Source organism: Erythrolamprus reginae, chromosome Z, assembly GCF_031021105.1.
Source record: "Erythrolamprus reginae isolate rEryReg1 chromosome Z, rEryReg1.hap1, whole genome shotgun sequence".
Classification (NCBI taxonomy): Eukaryota; Metazoa; Chordata; class Lepidosauria; order Squamata; family Dipsadidae; genus Erythrolamprus; species Erythrolamprus reginae.
Window position 1 is genome coordinate 123,998,677 of NC_091963.1, and position 12,862 is coordinate 124,011,538.

At 45.8% G+C, this 12,862-nt stretch overlaps 1 protein-coding gene across 9 annotated transcripts in view; it reads right to left on the reverse strand.

Annotated features, from left to right (window-relative positions):
* Nucleotides 1-691: 691 nt before the first annotated feature.
* LOC139154640 (serine-rich adhesin for platelets-like) overlaps nt 692-12,862 on the reverse strand; it is a 61,304-nt gene continuing 49,133 nt past the window's right edge. For all 9 annotated transcript variants that reach the window (XM_070729492.1, XM_070729493.1, XM_070729486.1 and 6 more), the window contains one exon: nt 692-4,167. In XM_070729492.1, coding sequence (XP_070585593.1) covers nt 2,216-4,167 — 1,952 coding nt within the window. In that variant the 3' untranslated portion in view covers nt 692-2,215. The remainder of the gene's footprint in view (nt 4,168-12,862) is intronic.

Consider the following 12,862-nt stretch of genomic DNA (forward strand, 5'->3'; position numbering starts at 1 on the left):
TGTTGTGGACAGGTCCGTGTCTTTCCCTGACATCTTACATTGGCAAAATGGTTGAGGCATATCTTGTGGCTGGATCCTGGCATAATTCAGTCCCCTGAAAACTGATCAATTTTCTTGTAGCTGTGGCAGGGGGTTGCACTCTTCAGTTCAATTCCCAAGGAAGTATGGAATTGTTACTGAATTGTATTATGTGTAATTAATGTTGAGCTGAGGACTTGTGATGTCAAGGGTGTCCCCTTCTCCTTCACCTCTCATAGTGGGTCTCTGATAAGTGATATTTTAATCCCTTGGTAAAAGAACAACTGCAGCTAGTTTGAACTGAGGATTGTGGAGTGGAAGAGGCTATGCCTTTCTCCACTACAACAGGCTTCTGAAAGGTGTTCTGGAAAAAAATATATTGTATTTGTATATGTGAATGGTATTGTTGTTGCCCTTTTCATGCCTCATTCTGTTGCCCCCGCTCATGAGAAATGTATTGTACTTTGTTAGCAAGAATTGAGGTCACTATTGGAAGTCTATGCAGTTTATAAAGAATTGTGTAAATTTTGTGAATGTGAGTGTTGGTGGGATTGTTGCTGTTGCTTTTATTATTTGAATTGTCACATAGATTAACTCTTTGAGCAACTCCTTTATAGTTTTGCCCATACCTATTTGCATAAAATATGTGAAATTAAAACATGTCAAGCATAACTTATCCTGTTAAACATTTTATTTGATACAAAAGTATAAGCCACAAGATCCACACACTGTATTAATTTCCTAAACAGCAATAAAACTGAAGATAGAATATTTGTCTGCAAAAAAATTGCACGTTCCTTGAATTACTATTGATTGGATAGATTATCTTGAATTCTTATTCTTCAGTCATAACTATCCTTTAGAGGTTAACTTCTTTCTCAATAGACATGTGGGAAAAAAGGCAGTTGCAAACTAGAGAAGGTTGGTAATAAGGCAGAAGCTTATCCTTTAGAGAAAGGATTTAAAGTATGTCTGCTCTCATTGAAAGGACAGAGAGAGAAAGAGAAGGCTATACGGAAAAAGGTAAGTAGCTAAAGAGATGATATTGGCAACACTGAAGGACAGGTCAACCAGTGGTATATGCAGCACTGGGGCTTCAATTACAGCTGAAGGGATAAAAGGGAAGAGTACTAGGAAAACAGGAAGTGAGCACCCAGCCTATGTGGAGAAGCAGAAGAGCAGAAAGTAATACATTCCAGTCTAACTGCATTCAAAAGTCTAGCATATCTTCAGATTTTGCTTTGGTTGTTACTCAGAATGAAAACAGTCCAAATTTACATTTCTACCAAAACACAACATGTGAGACCATTCAACAGAACCTCCAGAGGAAAATAGAGAAAGTACACCTTCAACCATTCCACTCCCAGACATTATGAGATACGGAAGACAATACATTCAACAACCTGCAAATCTGACTTTTTAAAATAAGCCATTGAATCAATTGGTTCAGAATTAACATTTCAAATGTGTTGTATACAAACATTTCAGAAGACTGAGATTGTATACTGAAGGTTCAAGAATCAGTTTGTGCCCATATTTTCTGAACAGAACAGTATAAAGAAATCATATGCAATTATTTGCTTGCACAACAGCAGTTCTAGCTGTTTCCAGCACAGAATCTGACGACCCTGGACAATTACAATTCTACACACACACACCCTCTTTTTTAAAGAGCTGGTTGGAAAAGGAAGAATTAATTCACAGTGATATTTGGGCAAGACAACCCAGGGTTGTTTGCCCACCTGAGTGGGTGGGTGGGTGGGTGGAATCATAACTTCTGCTCCTCATTCAGAAAATGAGTTAATCAGCTGACCTTGGCTCAATGCTTTTGATAGTGTCTTCCATCATCACATAAAAAGGCAGCAAATCAGCTAGAGGGCATCAGAATGGCTATAAAAGCAACCATTATTCTTTCCTCTATTACTGTACTGCAGTTCCATGCTATGTGCGATTTGAGGTAGCTACTTCACTGTGTGCAATCTAGTGACAATTCTTTTTATGTGGCTGAAACAATTTAATTATAATATTCTTTAACATTCAGAAAATTCTCTTGATAGTTGATAGGAAAGTGGTCATTGGTTAGACAAGGATGGTACCTTAGGCAGTGTATTTGAGCAATATTCTTCATCTCTACCCCTGAAAGAAAAAGTGTCCATATTCAAATATCTTCACATGGACCATTTTTAAGGCCAGCCTATTATAGGATGAGACATCCATTATATAATTTAGAGATAACAGACACCTTTTCTTCCCCCAGAGAGGCAGATTGATTTCCTTGTTCAGACAATGGGGATGTGAGATTATTCTGACTAGGAGGATCATGATTTGTTTTGAAATTAGCATTTGGAGTATGACAGGCAGTAGATTTTGACAAAACATTAGAATTACTGGTAGCCTCAGCCGAAGCATAGGCATGCTGGCAAGGTAAACTACTGGTGGTAGAATCCAGAGAAGAAATGGAGCTTGTTGAGGCAATTATATTTTCACTTGCCTGTATGTTCTGTTCCTGATGTTCTGTTCCTGATGCATAAGTCTCAGAAGATAGGGCAATGGAATTGGTGGAAGCATATGCAAATTGGTGGTGTGAACAGGAGGTCGATTCTTGGAACAAAGAAGTGGAGCTTGTTTCTGTATTTGAGGCTACGGCAGAAGCTGCCCTGTCATACTCTACTTGCTGAGTGTAAACCGGAGCCTCAGAAAACAAAGGACTGGAAGCATATGCTAACTGGTGGTGTGAACTGGTGGTGGATTCTAGCAACAAAGAAGTGGAGCTTGTTTCTGTGCTTGAGATTACAGTAGCAGCTGCCTTATCATACTCTCTTTGCTGAACGTAAAATTGAGTCTCAGAAAACAAAGCACTGGAATTACCGGTGATCTCAGAAGAAGCATAGGCAATTTGATCATACGAGTTGGCAGTAAAGTCTAATGGAGAAGAAGCTGGACTTACTGCCCTCGAGGATACAGATGAATTACTGACATTCACAGAAGAAGTGTGCAAAGATCCACTCACTGAACAGGCAATGAATGCTTCTGTGGTTGAACTGGTTTCAAGAGAATTTGCAAAAGTAGATTTTCTCCGATACATGGCTACAGGAGACACTCTGTCCAAAGAGGTCTTTCTTAGGCACTTATCTGCTAAAGAAGCAGAAATGGATTGCAGATCATCATGCCTTGCATGAGTTGGTTGTTGTAATTGGTCATCTAGTTGGGATCTGGGTGTAAAGAAGCTTGCAGAATTTCTGGCCAATGAAGAAACAGAACTCTTTGCAGAGGAGTCAGGACTCAAAGAATGCTGCAAAGCTCTGGATTGTATCTGTGCTTCAAAGGAATCAAATTCTGCAATAGCACCATTGTAAGACCTTTGTTCTGTACTTAGGATGCAAGGTGGTGGTTGTACTGGAAGCATAGGCTGAATGCTATTGGAGCTCTGTGATGTACTTCTTGGAGAGTAAATTTCAGATTTTACTAAAACTGGGGAAACTGGTGTCGAGTCAACTGATGGAACATAAACATTTGAGTTAGTGGAAGATGTAAATCTGGACTTAATATCTGCTGGCAAATTTTCACTGCATACTGTGCCTTGAGAATGTGTAGGTAAAGCTGCAGAGCAATGTGGAATGAAGGGTTTATCTCGTAGCTTGGGACCAGGACCATTCAAATGAGATGTGTTCGTTTGCATAATTTTCATGGAACCTGGGTTATCCTGGATATGATATTCACTGAATGGCTTATTCCCCTCATTTTCTAGCATTCTGATGGACTGACAATATTGCAAGAAGGAATGATGGGGCTTAGGTACAGGCATCACGGCAGCCCTGGGAGAAGAAGGCTGTGGAATTATCAGTGATTCATCCCAAGGCAAAGAATGACCAGGGATCACTGGAATGTCTTCTTTTGACAGCTGATCCGAAAAGCTCGGCAAGCTTGTTCTGGCCTTCTCTTGTTCTTGGCACGGGGCCGGAAGCACACTTTGGTTCTTAGAGATGCAGCAATTCTTGCTTCCTGGTTTTTCAGGAGAGTCTAAAGGTGATGTGTAAATGGAATGGGAATCAAAAGCTCTTACAGCAGGTTTAGTCACAGGTACAGGAGGGACAAATACAAGGTTAGATACCGCTGCAACATCCTCAACTTTGAAAGAAGCAGGTTGACCTGGGGAGAAACAAACATAAATTTATCTGAAAGGTGGATATATAAAACTAGTGGATACTACTGAAGGCCAGAGAGCAGAGCACCTTACTGGATCTTGGCCAATATCTTCAGGCTTCATACTCACCTTGAAAAATAGGCTGCTAAAAAAAGTGTAATTTGCAATAAAACTGTACTGAGATAATTTTGTCAGATACCTGAGCATTTAATACTTATGCTCACATATCAACTTTGCATTGCTCTGGTTGGTTCTTTATTGGCCTTCTCCTCGTCTGTAACAAAACCCAACATAATAAGGTAAGGTAGCTGCATCACATATGTAGATGTATGGGCTGGATGGAGGAAAACTTTAGGGACTTTTTTCTTTAATTGTCATGTGCCTGTTTTTAGGATTTGCAAAATAGACTTGCATGTTTCCACTGCAAGATATTAGGAAGAACCGCTGAACCTACCTGAACGGTCATCTCGATGCACTGGAAGGAGAGTCCAACATGGGTAATTCACCAATCCTATTGGTAGATACTGAGTTCAAATTAATATATTAACCAAGCACCGCCCCCTGGCAGCCCCCATGAGCTCAGTTTTAAAATGAAGACAATATAAGGATAACTGAAATTTATTTTCAACAACCACTAAGAACATATAACTTTAAGATAACCCAAAAAAACCTCTGGCATCCCTGGGCTAGAACAATGCCGGGTAGGTTTGGATTCTCCTTCCAGTGCACTGAGAAGACCATTCAGGTAGGTTCAACGGTTCTTCTCCAATGCACTTTGAAGGAGAGTCCAACATGGGATATACCAAAGATCAAGTCCCATGGGTGGGAAAAGGCTATGTCAGGGTCACTGGAGAAGAGCACACCCGTTGTAGGACGCGCCTTCTGAATGATGCCTCCACCGAAGCGAATTTATAATGACAAATGAAAGTGGACGAGGCCAGCCAGGTCGCCGCTCGGCAAATGTCCTTGATGGACGCTTGTGTTGTCCATGCTGCAGAAGTGGCCGCACTCCGAGTTGAGTGGGCTGTCACTCCCGGAGGCAGAGGCCAAGAACTTGCCTTGTAAGCCTCATTCATGCAGTCCCGAAGCCAACTACTGATGGATTGTGACGACACTCCAAGTCCAATCTTTTGATGTGCAAAGGAAATAAACAATGTTTGAGACTCACTGAACGGTTCAGTCCTCCTAATGTAGATATTCAACGCTCGTCTGACGTCTATCTTGTGCCATCTGAGCTCTGCGGGATGGTCGCCGTGGGTGCAAAAGTCAGGGAGTGCGAGTTCTTGCTTCCTATGAAAGGCTGTATTCACTTTTGGCACAAAGGAAGGGTCCAATCTCAAAATTACTCTATCTGGATGAAAGATACAGAGGTCTGGACGAATAGACCGTGCCAATAGTTTGGACACTCGACAAGCCAATGTTATGGCCACGAGGAAGGCCGTCTTAATGGATAGGAACTTTAATGGATAGAAATCGACCTTAGGGGCTTAAACAGAGGTCACGTGAGTGCCCGTAGGACGAGTGAAAGGTCCCATGTAAGGAACCTATGGATTGGCAGGGAATGTTTGTTAGAGGCTCCCCAGAGGAAATCCTTCATCCATGGATGGTGTGTCAGTGAAGGAACCTCTGCCACTCGTATAATAGTCGAGAGGGCTGCCACCTACCTTCTTAGGGTATTGGAGGTCAAACCTCGTTCAATCCCTGCCTGTAAGAACTCTAAAACTGGAGTCACCAATGCCTCTCTAGGGTTGATCTGGTGTTTGGAACAGAATTCACACAAGGCCGCCCATGTTGCCTAGTATATTCTGGATGTAGATGGGTGACGGGCAACTTGCAGGGTGGTGATGACTCTTTCCGGCAGCTGGTGGTTTCTTAGTCTGTCCCTCTCAAGTGCCAGACGGTTAACTGGAGCCATTGGGGATCAGGGTGACATATGACCCCCTGGCTGAGAGAGATGTCCTGATCTAGAATCCTCCATAGGGGGATACCGATAGTGCAGCTAGGTCTGAATACCAATGGGGCCAATGAGGTGCTACCATTAACACTTTTGCCCGCTCCTGTAGTATTTTGTCCACTACTCTCTGGAAGAGGCTCGTTTGGGGAAAGGCATATAGTAGACCTCGTGCCCCCTCGATGATTTAGGTGGGCCCTGGTCGCAACGTTGTCTGTTAACACCAACACATGCTTGCCCTGAACTAGTAAGGTGAAAGTCTGTAGGGCTTTGAGTTTGAGGAAGTTGATATTGATAGGGGTTAGATCTTCTGTAGATCAAAACCCCTGTGCCATGTGGGAGCCAATGTGTGCTCCACAGCCCGATAAGCTGGCGTCCATTGTAAAGATAACTCGATCTTGGGTGCGAATGGAGGACCCTCGGAGTATTGCTGGGGATATCCACCACCTTAGTGATTCTCTGACTTCTCAAGGTAGGTGGATTCGTCTGTGTGAATGACTCACCCTGGCCCTCTGGGCGGGAAGTAGAAACCATTGTAAAGTCCGGATGTGATGTCGTGCCCATGGCAAGATGCCTATGGACGACACCAATGTCCCAAGTATCTTGGAAAGCAAAGAAAGGGAAACTCGTCATTGATGTCGAAGACTGGAGATCAAATGATGGATGTTGGCCTGTCTTTCTGGAGACAGAGCCACGGTACCAGAGACCGTATGTATGATGGAACCTAGGTGTAACTGTCTGGTTGTTGGAGAAATTGACACTTCATCCTGTTGATGGTAAAGCTGTGATTCTCCAGTGTCTGCATAGTGAAGGCCAAATCCTCCTTCGCCCTTGATGGAGACTTGGACAAAATAATTATATCATCCAAGTAAGCCATTAAAAGGATGGACTGGGAGCAAAGGTTGGCAGTCAGGATGTCTAGCAGCTTTATGAATGTCTGGGGGTGAAGATGACAGGCCGAATGGCTCGGCATTGATATTGGATTCCTTCCAGGCAGGAGCGAAGGAATCTCCAATGTGCCGGATAGATGGGGACGTGGAGATAAACTTCCTTCAAGTCTATGGATGTAAGGAGGTCCTGATGACGAATTGATGCCAGGATCGTCTGGAGGGAATGCATTCTGAACCTCCTATAACGTATGAAGGTGTTCAACTGTTTCATAGAGGATCATTCTGTAGCCTCCAAAAGCCTTTGGGACGATGAAGAGTACTGAGTAGAAGCCCTTGCCTTCTGTATGACGGGGCAACCACTCTATAGCCTGGATGTCCAAAAGATGAGCAATTTCCTGCAACAACTGTGTTCTCTTTTGTGGGTCCCGAAGCACTGCACAATGTGGGAAGCAGTTGGGCAGGGACTGGAGAAACTCCAACCGCAGTCCTTGGGACACCGTGGCCAAAGCCCATTTCTCAGAGGATGTAGCTCGCAAGGATGTACTGAAGCGTTGAAGCTTGCCTCCTATGGGCTGTAGCTCGGCCAAATCACTTGGTGCATTTGAAGCCCCTCTGGTTGTTGCCTCTGAAAGGGCATCTCATCTGCTGGTAACCTCTCTCCCTGTCCTGGAACGATGCATGGTCAGCTCTGAACGAGGGCTGGTTATATTAGCCTTGCGAGTATGATCTCGGATTCTGGTTAGTACCCAAGGGCTCCCAACAAAAGGGCTGGCGTCATGTGTAGGGACCGGGCCTATGATCCTGATGTTTGTAGGCCTTGGTGAGCACCTTTCTCTTGTCCTTGCCCTCTATGACCGAATCTAGTGCTTCCCCAAAAAGTTTGGAACCCTGAAAGGGCAATGAGGCCAAACGCCATTTGGATTTTAAATCAACCTGCCAATTCCTCAGCCATAGGGGGCGCCATTATGAGAGTGTAGTCACCATGCCTCTTGCTGAGAATTTTGCCACATGGAGCATGGCATCAGCAGAGAACTCTGCTGCTGCTAGCAGTTTACTCAAGTCTTGACGTAAGAGATTTTCCTCTGGCCCAAGTCGAGATTGCATTTCTTGCAACCACATTATTGACTCCCTATTAAAGAAGCACGCAGCAGCGGCTGCCCAAAAACTCCAACTGGACATCTGATGCGTTTTTCACAGTAATGTCTCTGCCTTCCTGTCTTCCGGTCTGAGACTATCACCTGTCTCAGAAGAAACTAAGGCATTAGAGACCAGAATCACCACTGGTTGGTCAATAGGTGGGAATTCCAGCAGCTTCTCTACCTTGAAAATATAAAACTTCCTCTCGATGGTAGTGGGGCCTTGCGCTGCCGCAGGATACTGCCAAGGTTGCTTCACACTTTCAAGGAAACTCTCCGAGGATGGAATATGGTCCAATTCAGGTTGAGGCTCCTTGAACAGAGTCATAGATGGTCTGGCTGTGTCAGTGGTCTCAGGAGTCTTAGTGTCGCCTGGTAAATCCACCACCTGTTTTGCTTTATGGAGGAGGATTATGAATAGAGATGGTTTAAAAAGCCCAGCAGTTGAAGGCTGTTCGGGGGTTGTCTCATCTTCAGACAGGTCATACTCTTTATCACTGTCATCTAACAGGGCCGCCTCCTCCATCAAGGATCCAAAACCTGAAGGGGGCAGTGCAGACCAGATATTCCTTGGTTGAGCTTGGCGGGAATGTTGAATATATTGTTGCACTCCTGCCGCCATTCCCTGAGAATATGCATTTGTGATAATGTCTTGTAGAGCAGGAGACATGTACTGCCACGTCTCAGGCTGTGCTCGGAACCCTGCAGCTGTGGGAGTAAAGATAGCAGAAGGAACTTGCATGTCCCGTGTGGAATGACTAGAAGACCCTGGTATGGCTAAAGCGGGGTCAGGAGAAGGTATGACTTGTGGCAGGGATGGCAACTGTCTTTCTCGGGACCAATCCTACTCTGCAGGTATCACTGTAGGCCCAAAGGTGGACTGATGGGTCCCAGGCCTGAGATAGCTGACGCATGGGCAGCGGTGGCACTGATAGGCGAGCATGAAGGGCCGCCTCCAAACTCTGTTCTAGGGCCTTTATGCACCTCTGTGCCTCTTTGAGGATGATGATGAGGCCAGTGAGGTCTTGGTTTTGCCTTGCCCGTTTTTGGTTTTTGGGGCGGTAGAAGGCGAGGCCGCCTTATCCCCCACTGGATGTTCTTCCATCTTACTCACGCTTAGCAGATGCCTTAGGAATCTGGAGAATTTGAAGGGAAACTCTGAAGCTGGAGCCAATGATAACCTTTCGGTACACAATCTAGCTCAAAATGGCGCTTTGGACTTGCTATGGCCTACGCAGGTGTAACCATGCCCCTTGCTCTCGTCGCGCCATCCAGCTGGCTATGGAGGCATTTCCCACCCTCTGCCTCAAAATGGCGGGCGTGGGGGAAAGGGGCAGTTAAAATGGCGACTCCCAATGGAGGATAGCGGCATTCCGCAGTCTCCCTCTCTTGATTTCTTTCTCTCTTTCTCGCTTGTACACCACGCCGGCAATACAGAGAGAAAAAGAGAGAGCGGAGCTCAGCTTGCCGGTCGCGGCCCCGCATGGCCCCAGCGCCGGACTCTGCCGTTGCCTCCGCCCCAACCGGCTCTCCAGCTAAGAGGCAGCGGGCCGTGTCCAGTGCTTCGCCCACCCCGGCATCAAAATACGGTAGGAACCGGGATTGGCCAGCGGGCGGGTGGGTGACGAGTGGGCTGCGCCGCCGCAAGCCAGCGGGTGGGCCTGGGCTTAGGGGCGACCACGAGGGAACCGGCAGGCAGGCTGTGGCAAGCTGGCGGCCGGGCCTGGGCTATGGGGCGACCATGGGGGAACCACGATAGGTCGGCGGCCATGGCAGGCCTAGCTGGCGACAGGGAAGCCGCGATAGGCCGGTGGCTGCGGCATACCTGGCTGGCGGCAGGGAAACCGCTATAGGCTGGCAGCCTGGCCCAGGGCCGCTGGTCGTCCTCCCCCTCTCCCAGCCCCACCCCACAGATGCTTAGAGGCCTGGCAGCGGGAACTATGGCAGAGACCCCATCTGGAAAATCTTCAGCAATCTGAAAAATAAAGAAGTCATTAAAAAGGTACATCATGAGAAATGTTCAATCTTTATTTAAGAAATAATTCAACAGTCTACACTTGGACTGAGTTTTTAAACCTGAGCTCATGGAGGCTGCCAGGGGGCGGTGCTTGGTTAATATGTTAATTTGAACTCAGTCTCTATCAATAGGATTGCTGAATTACCCATGTTGGACTCTCCTTCCAAGTGCAGTGGAGAAACAGCAAGTGCTTTTCAGCAATGATGACCCAATGATAACCCATATTTATTACTATATATATTGATTTTGCCTTAAAATCAGTTAAATAAGTGCTTGAATGAGAGAAAATGTTCTACAGGTCTTGCATTTTCCTTTCCTCAGTGGTTAGAGTGCAGTTCTGCGAGCTACTTCTGCTGATCACAGACTGCCAGCAGTTTGGCAGATCAAATTTCAGAAGGTTCAAGGTTGACTCAGCCTTCCATTCTTCCAAGGTCTGTAAAATGAGGACCCAGATTGTTGGGGGCAATATGCTTACTCTCTGTAAACTGCTTAGAGAAGGCTGTAAAGCACTGTGGTATATAAATCTAAATGCTATTGCTAATGCTATTTTGCCTAACCTTTCTATAGCCAAATACCAAAACATAGAACATGTCTATGTGGTTGTATTCCACCCCACACCCCACCCCACAATTAACCAACCTATATTCTCCCAAATTCTTTGTCTGCAGCTTTGTCTTTCTTTTATGGAAGAGTTGGGATACTTCTTTCCTTGAAATGGTACTGACTTCAGTATAAAAATGGACAAGGCAGCTAGAAGCAACCACCTTATTTCTTCTTATCCTACAATTTTAAGGTATACTCCTTGTGTCTGATGAACATAGGTATTGGATCCTATCTGATACCCCTTTTCTCATCCAGTGGAACTAGCATTCAGGATGGGTTGTCCTTGACCAATCAGCTTGAAGATCGAGCCAGTCTATTAGTTGATTGCTAGAATCCGCCCTGTTACTCCCAGATCTGATAAATCCTGAAGACTAGACTCAGCAAAGCAATTCAATGACAATGAAAACTGAGTGGATTCCCATCCTGGAGGACAAAGCCGATAATTGTATGTCAGACCAAAAAGCATCAGAAAGAAGAAAACAAGAATGGGACTGAATGCTAGTTCCATTGGATGAGAATAGGTGTATCAAGTAGGATCCAATGCCTATTTTCCATCCTGAGATGAAACCAGCATTCAGATGGAATATACCAAAGCAGAGGTCCCAGAGAGAGAAGAAAAAGAATTCTGTGACCTAATCAGTTTCCACCACTTGTTGGAGAGCTCTCCTGCCAAATACAGCATCAGCTAAAGTGTAAGAGTCAATTTTATATTGGTGGCTAAACTGAGATGGATCTACTCACATGGCTGCTAGACAGACTTCCTCTAGAGATGCTTAAGTGGCCCAGGCAGCAGAAGTGTCTGCGCTCCTGGTTGATTGAGTCACAACGCTGGAGTGGAGAGAGCTGCCAATTCATAACCCTTGGCGATAGCACTATAGATCCAGCAACCAATGGTAGCCCAGGATATCCAATTTTACAGGGAACATGCAGAGCCCATGGTAAAGAAATTGTAAAATCTTGGGAAGTGGAATACGAACCAGAAAGAGATCTTCCTTGCACACTATTAAAAAAGGTCTTCCAAGTGGCAGAGTAAATGTGGTCGGTGAAGAAAGAGAAAGAGAGCTAGGAGGAGCCATTACTCTGCACTGGAATAACATTCTCTTCTGATTTCTGAAAAAAGTGGATCAGATCATAAGATGCAGAGGATATAGAAGAGCTTGGGATGCCTGACGCAGTGCGGGCTTTAAATAACAATGACTTAAACAGACTAGGTACAACTGGTTGGTTCGGAGGTAGGCCTTCATCCTCCAAAAGATTCCACATGGCCTCACCTTCCTCACGAGCCTCCTCTCTGGTCACACTGCCAACTGATTCCTCTGAGGAGTCCTCAGGACTAATATGTCTAACTACGGGACATCGTTTGGAGATGGGTTTAGCTGGGGCCTTGCCAGAAGAGGAACTTAAAGTGGAGGCCCTCATACCAGAGAAAGATTGGAGGATGGTAGTCAGAGCCTGTTGGAAGGAAGATTAGTTGGATCTAGACTCAGTTGTGTGGGAACTTGAGATGCCACACTGGGAGCAGCTGACTATTATGGAGGTTGGTCCTTAGGTACTGAAGCCTCCTGAGGATCCCATTGTTCCCGTGGGGCTGGGGTGCCCTAGAGATTACTCTGATGCTGGGGTATCTAGGGCATCTATTGCCAAGGGATGCCCTTCTGCCTCAAGTGAGCCCCACTCAGGATTCTCCTTGGAGGCTTGTTCCACTTCTCTAGCATATAAGGTCCTGTCACAGATTCTTTGCAGGGCTCTATTCCTGTGCCTCTCTGCCTGCTCAGTAATCTTGGAAGAACCTTCCCTAGATCTGTGGGACCAGACAGGGGAAGATTCCGGATAGAAGGGCTGGTCCTTATTCAAAGAGGGCCTTTTCCCGCTGGGTTTGTCTGCATGGCATGCCCAGGCCGTCATGTGGTCAATTGGGCGAGATATGCAGTGGATACTCAAAATGGCCACTTCAGAATGGCTGCCGCCTGTACCTCCACTTGGCCAGGCCCCCCTCACGGCTATCTCCATAGGTGCTGGACCGTCCCGAGCAAGCTTAGGGAAGGCATGGGATCTGCGCTGCATTCTCAGCTTCTCTATGCTAGGCCCTCCAAGCAAGCTCAG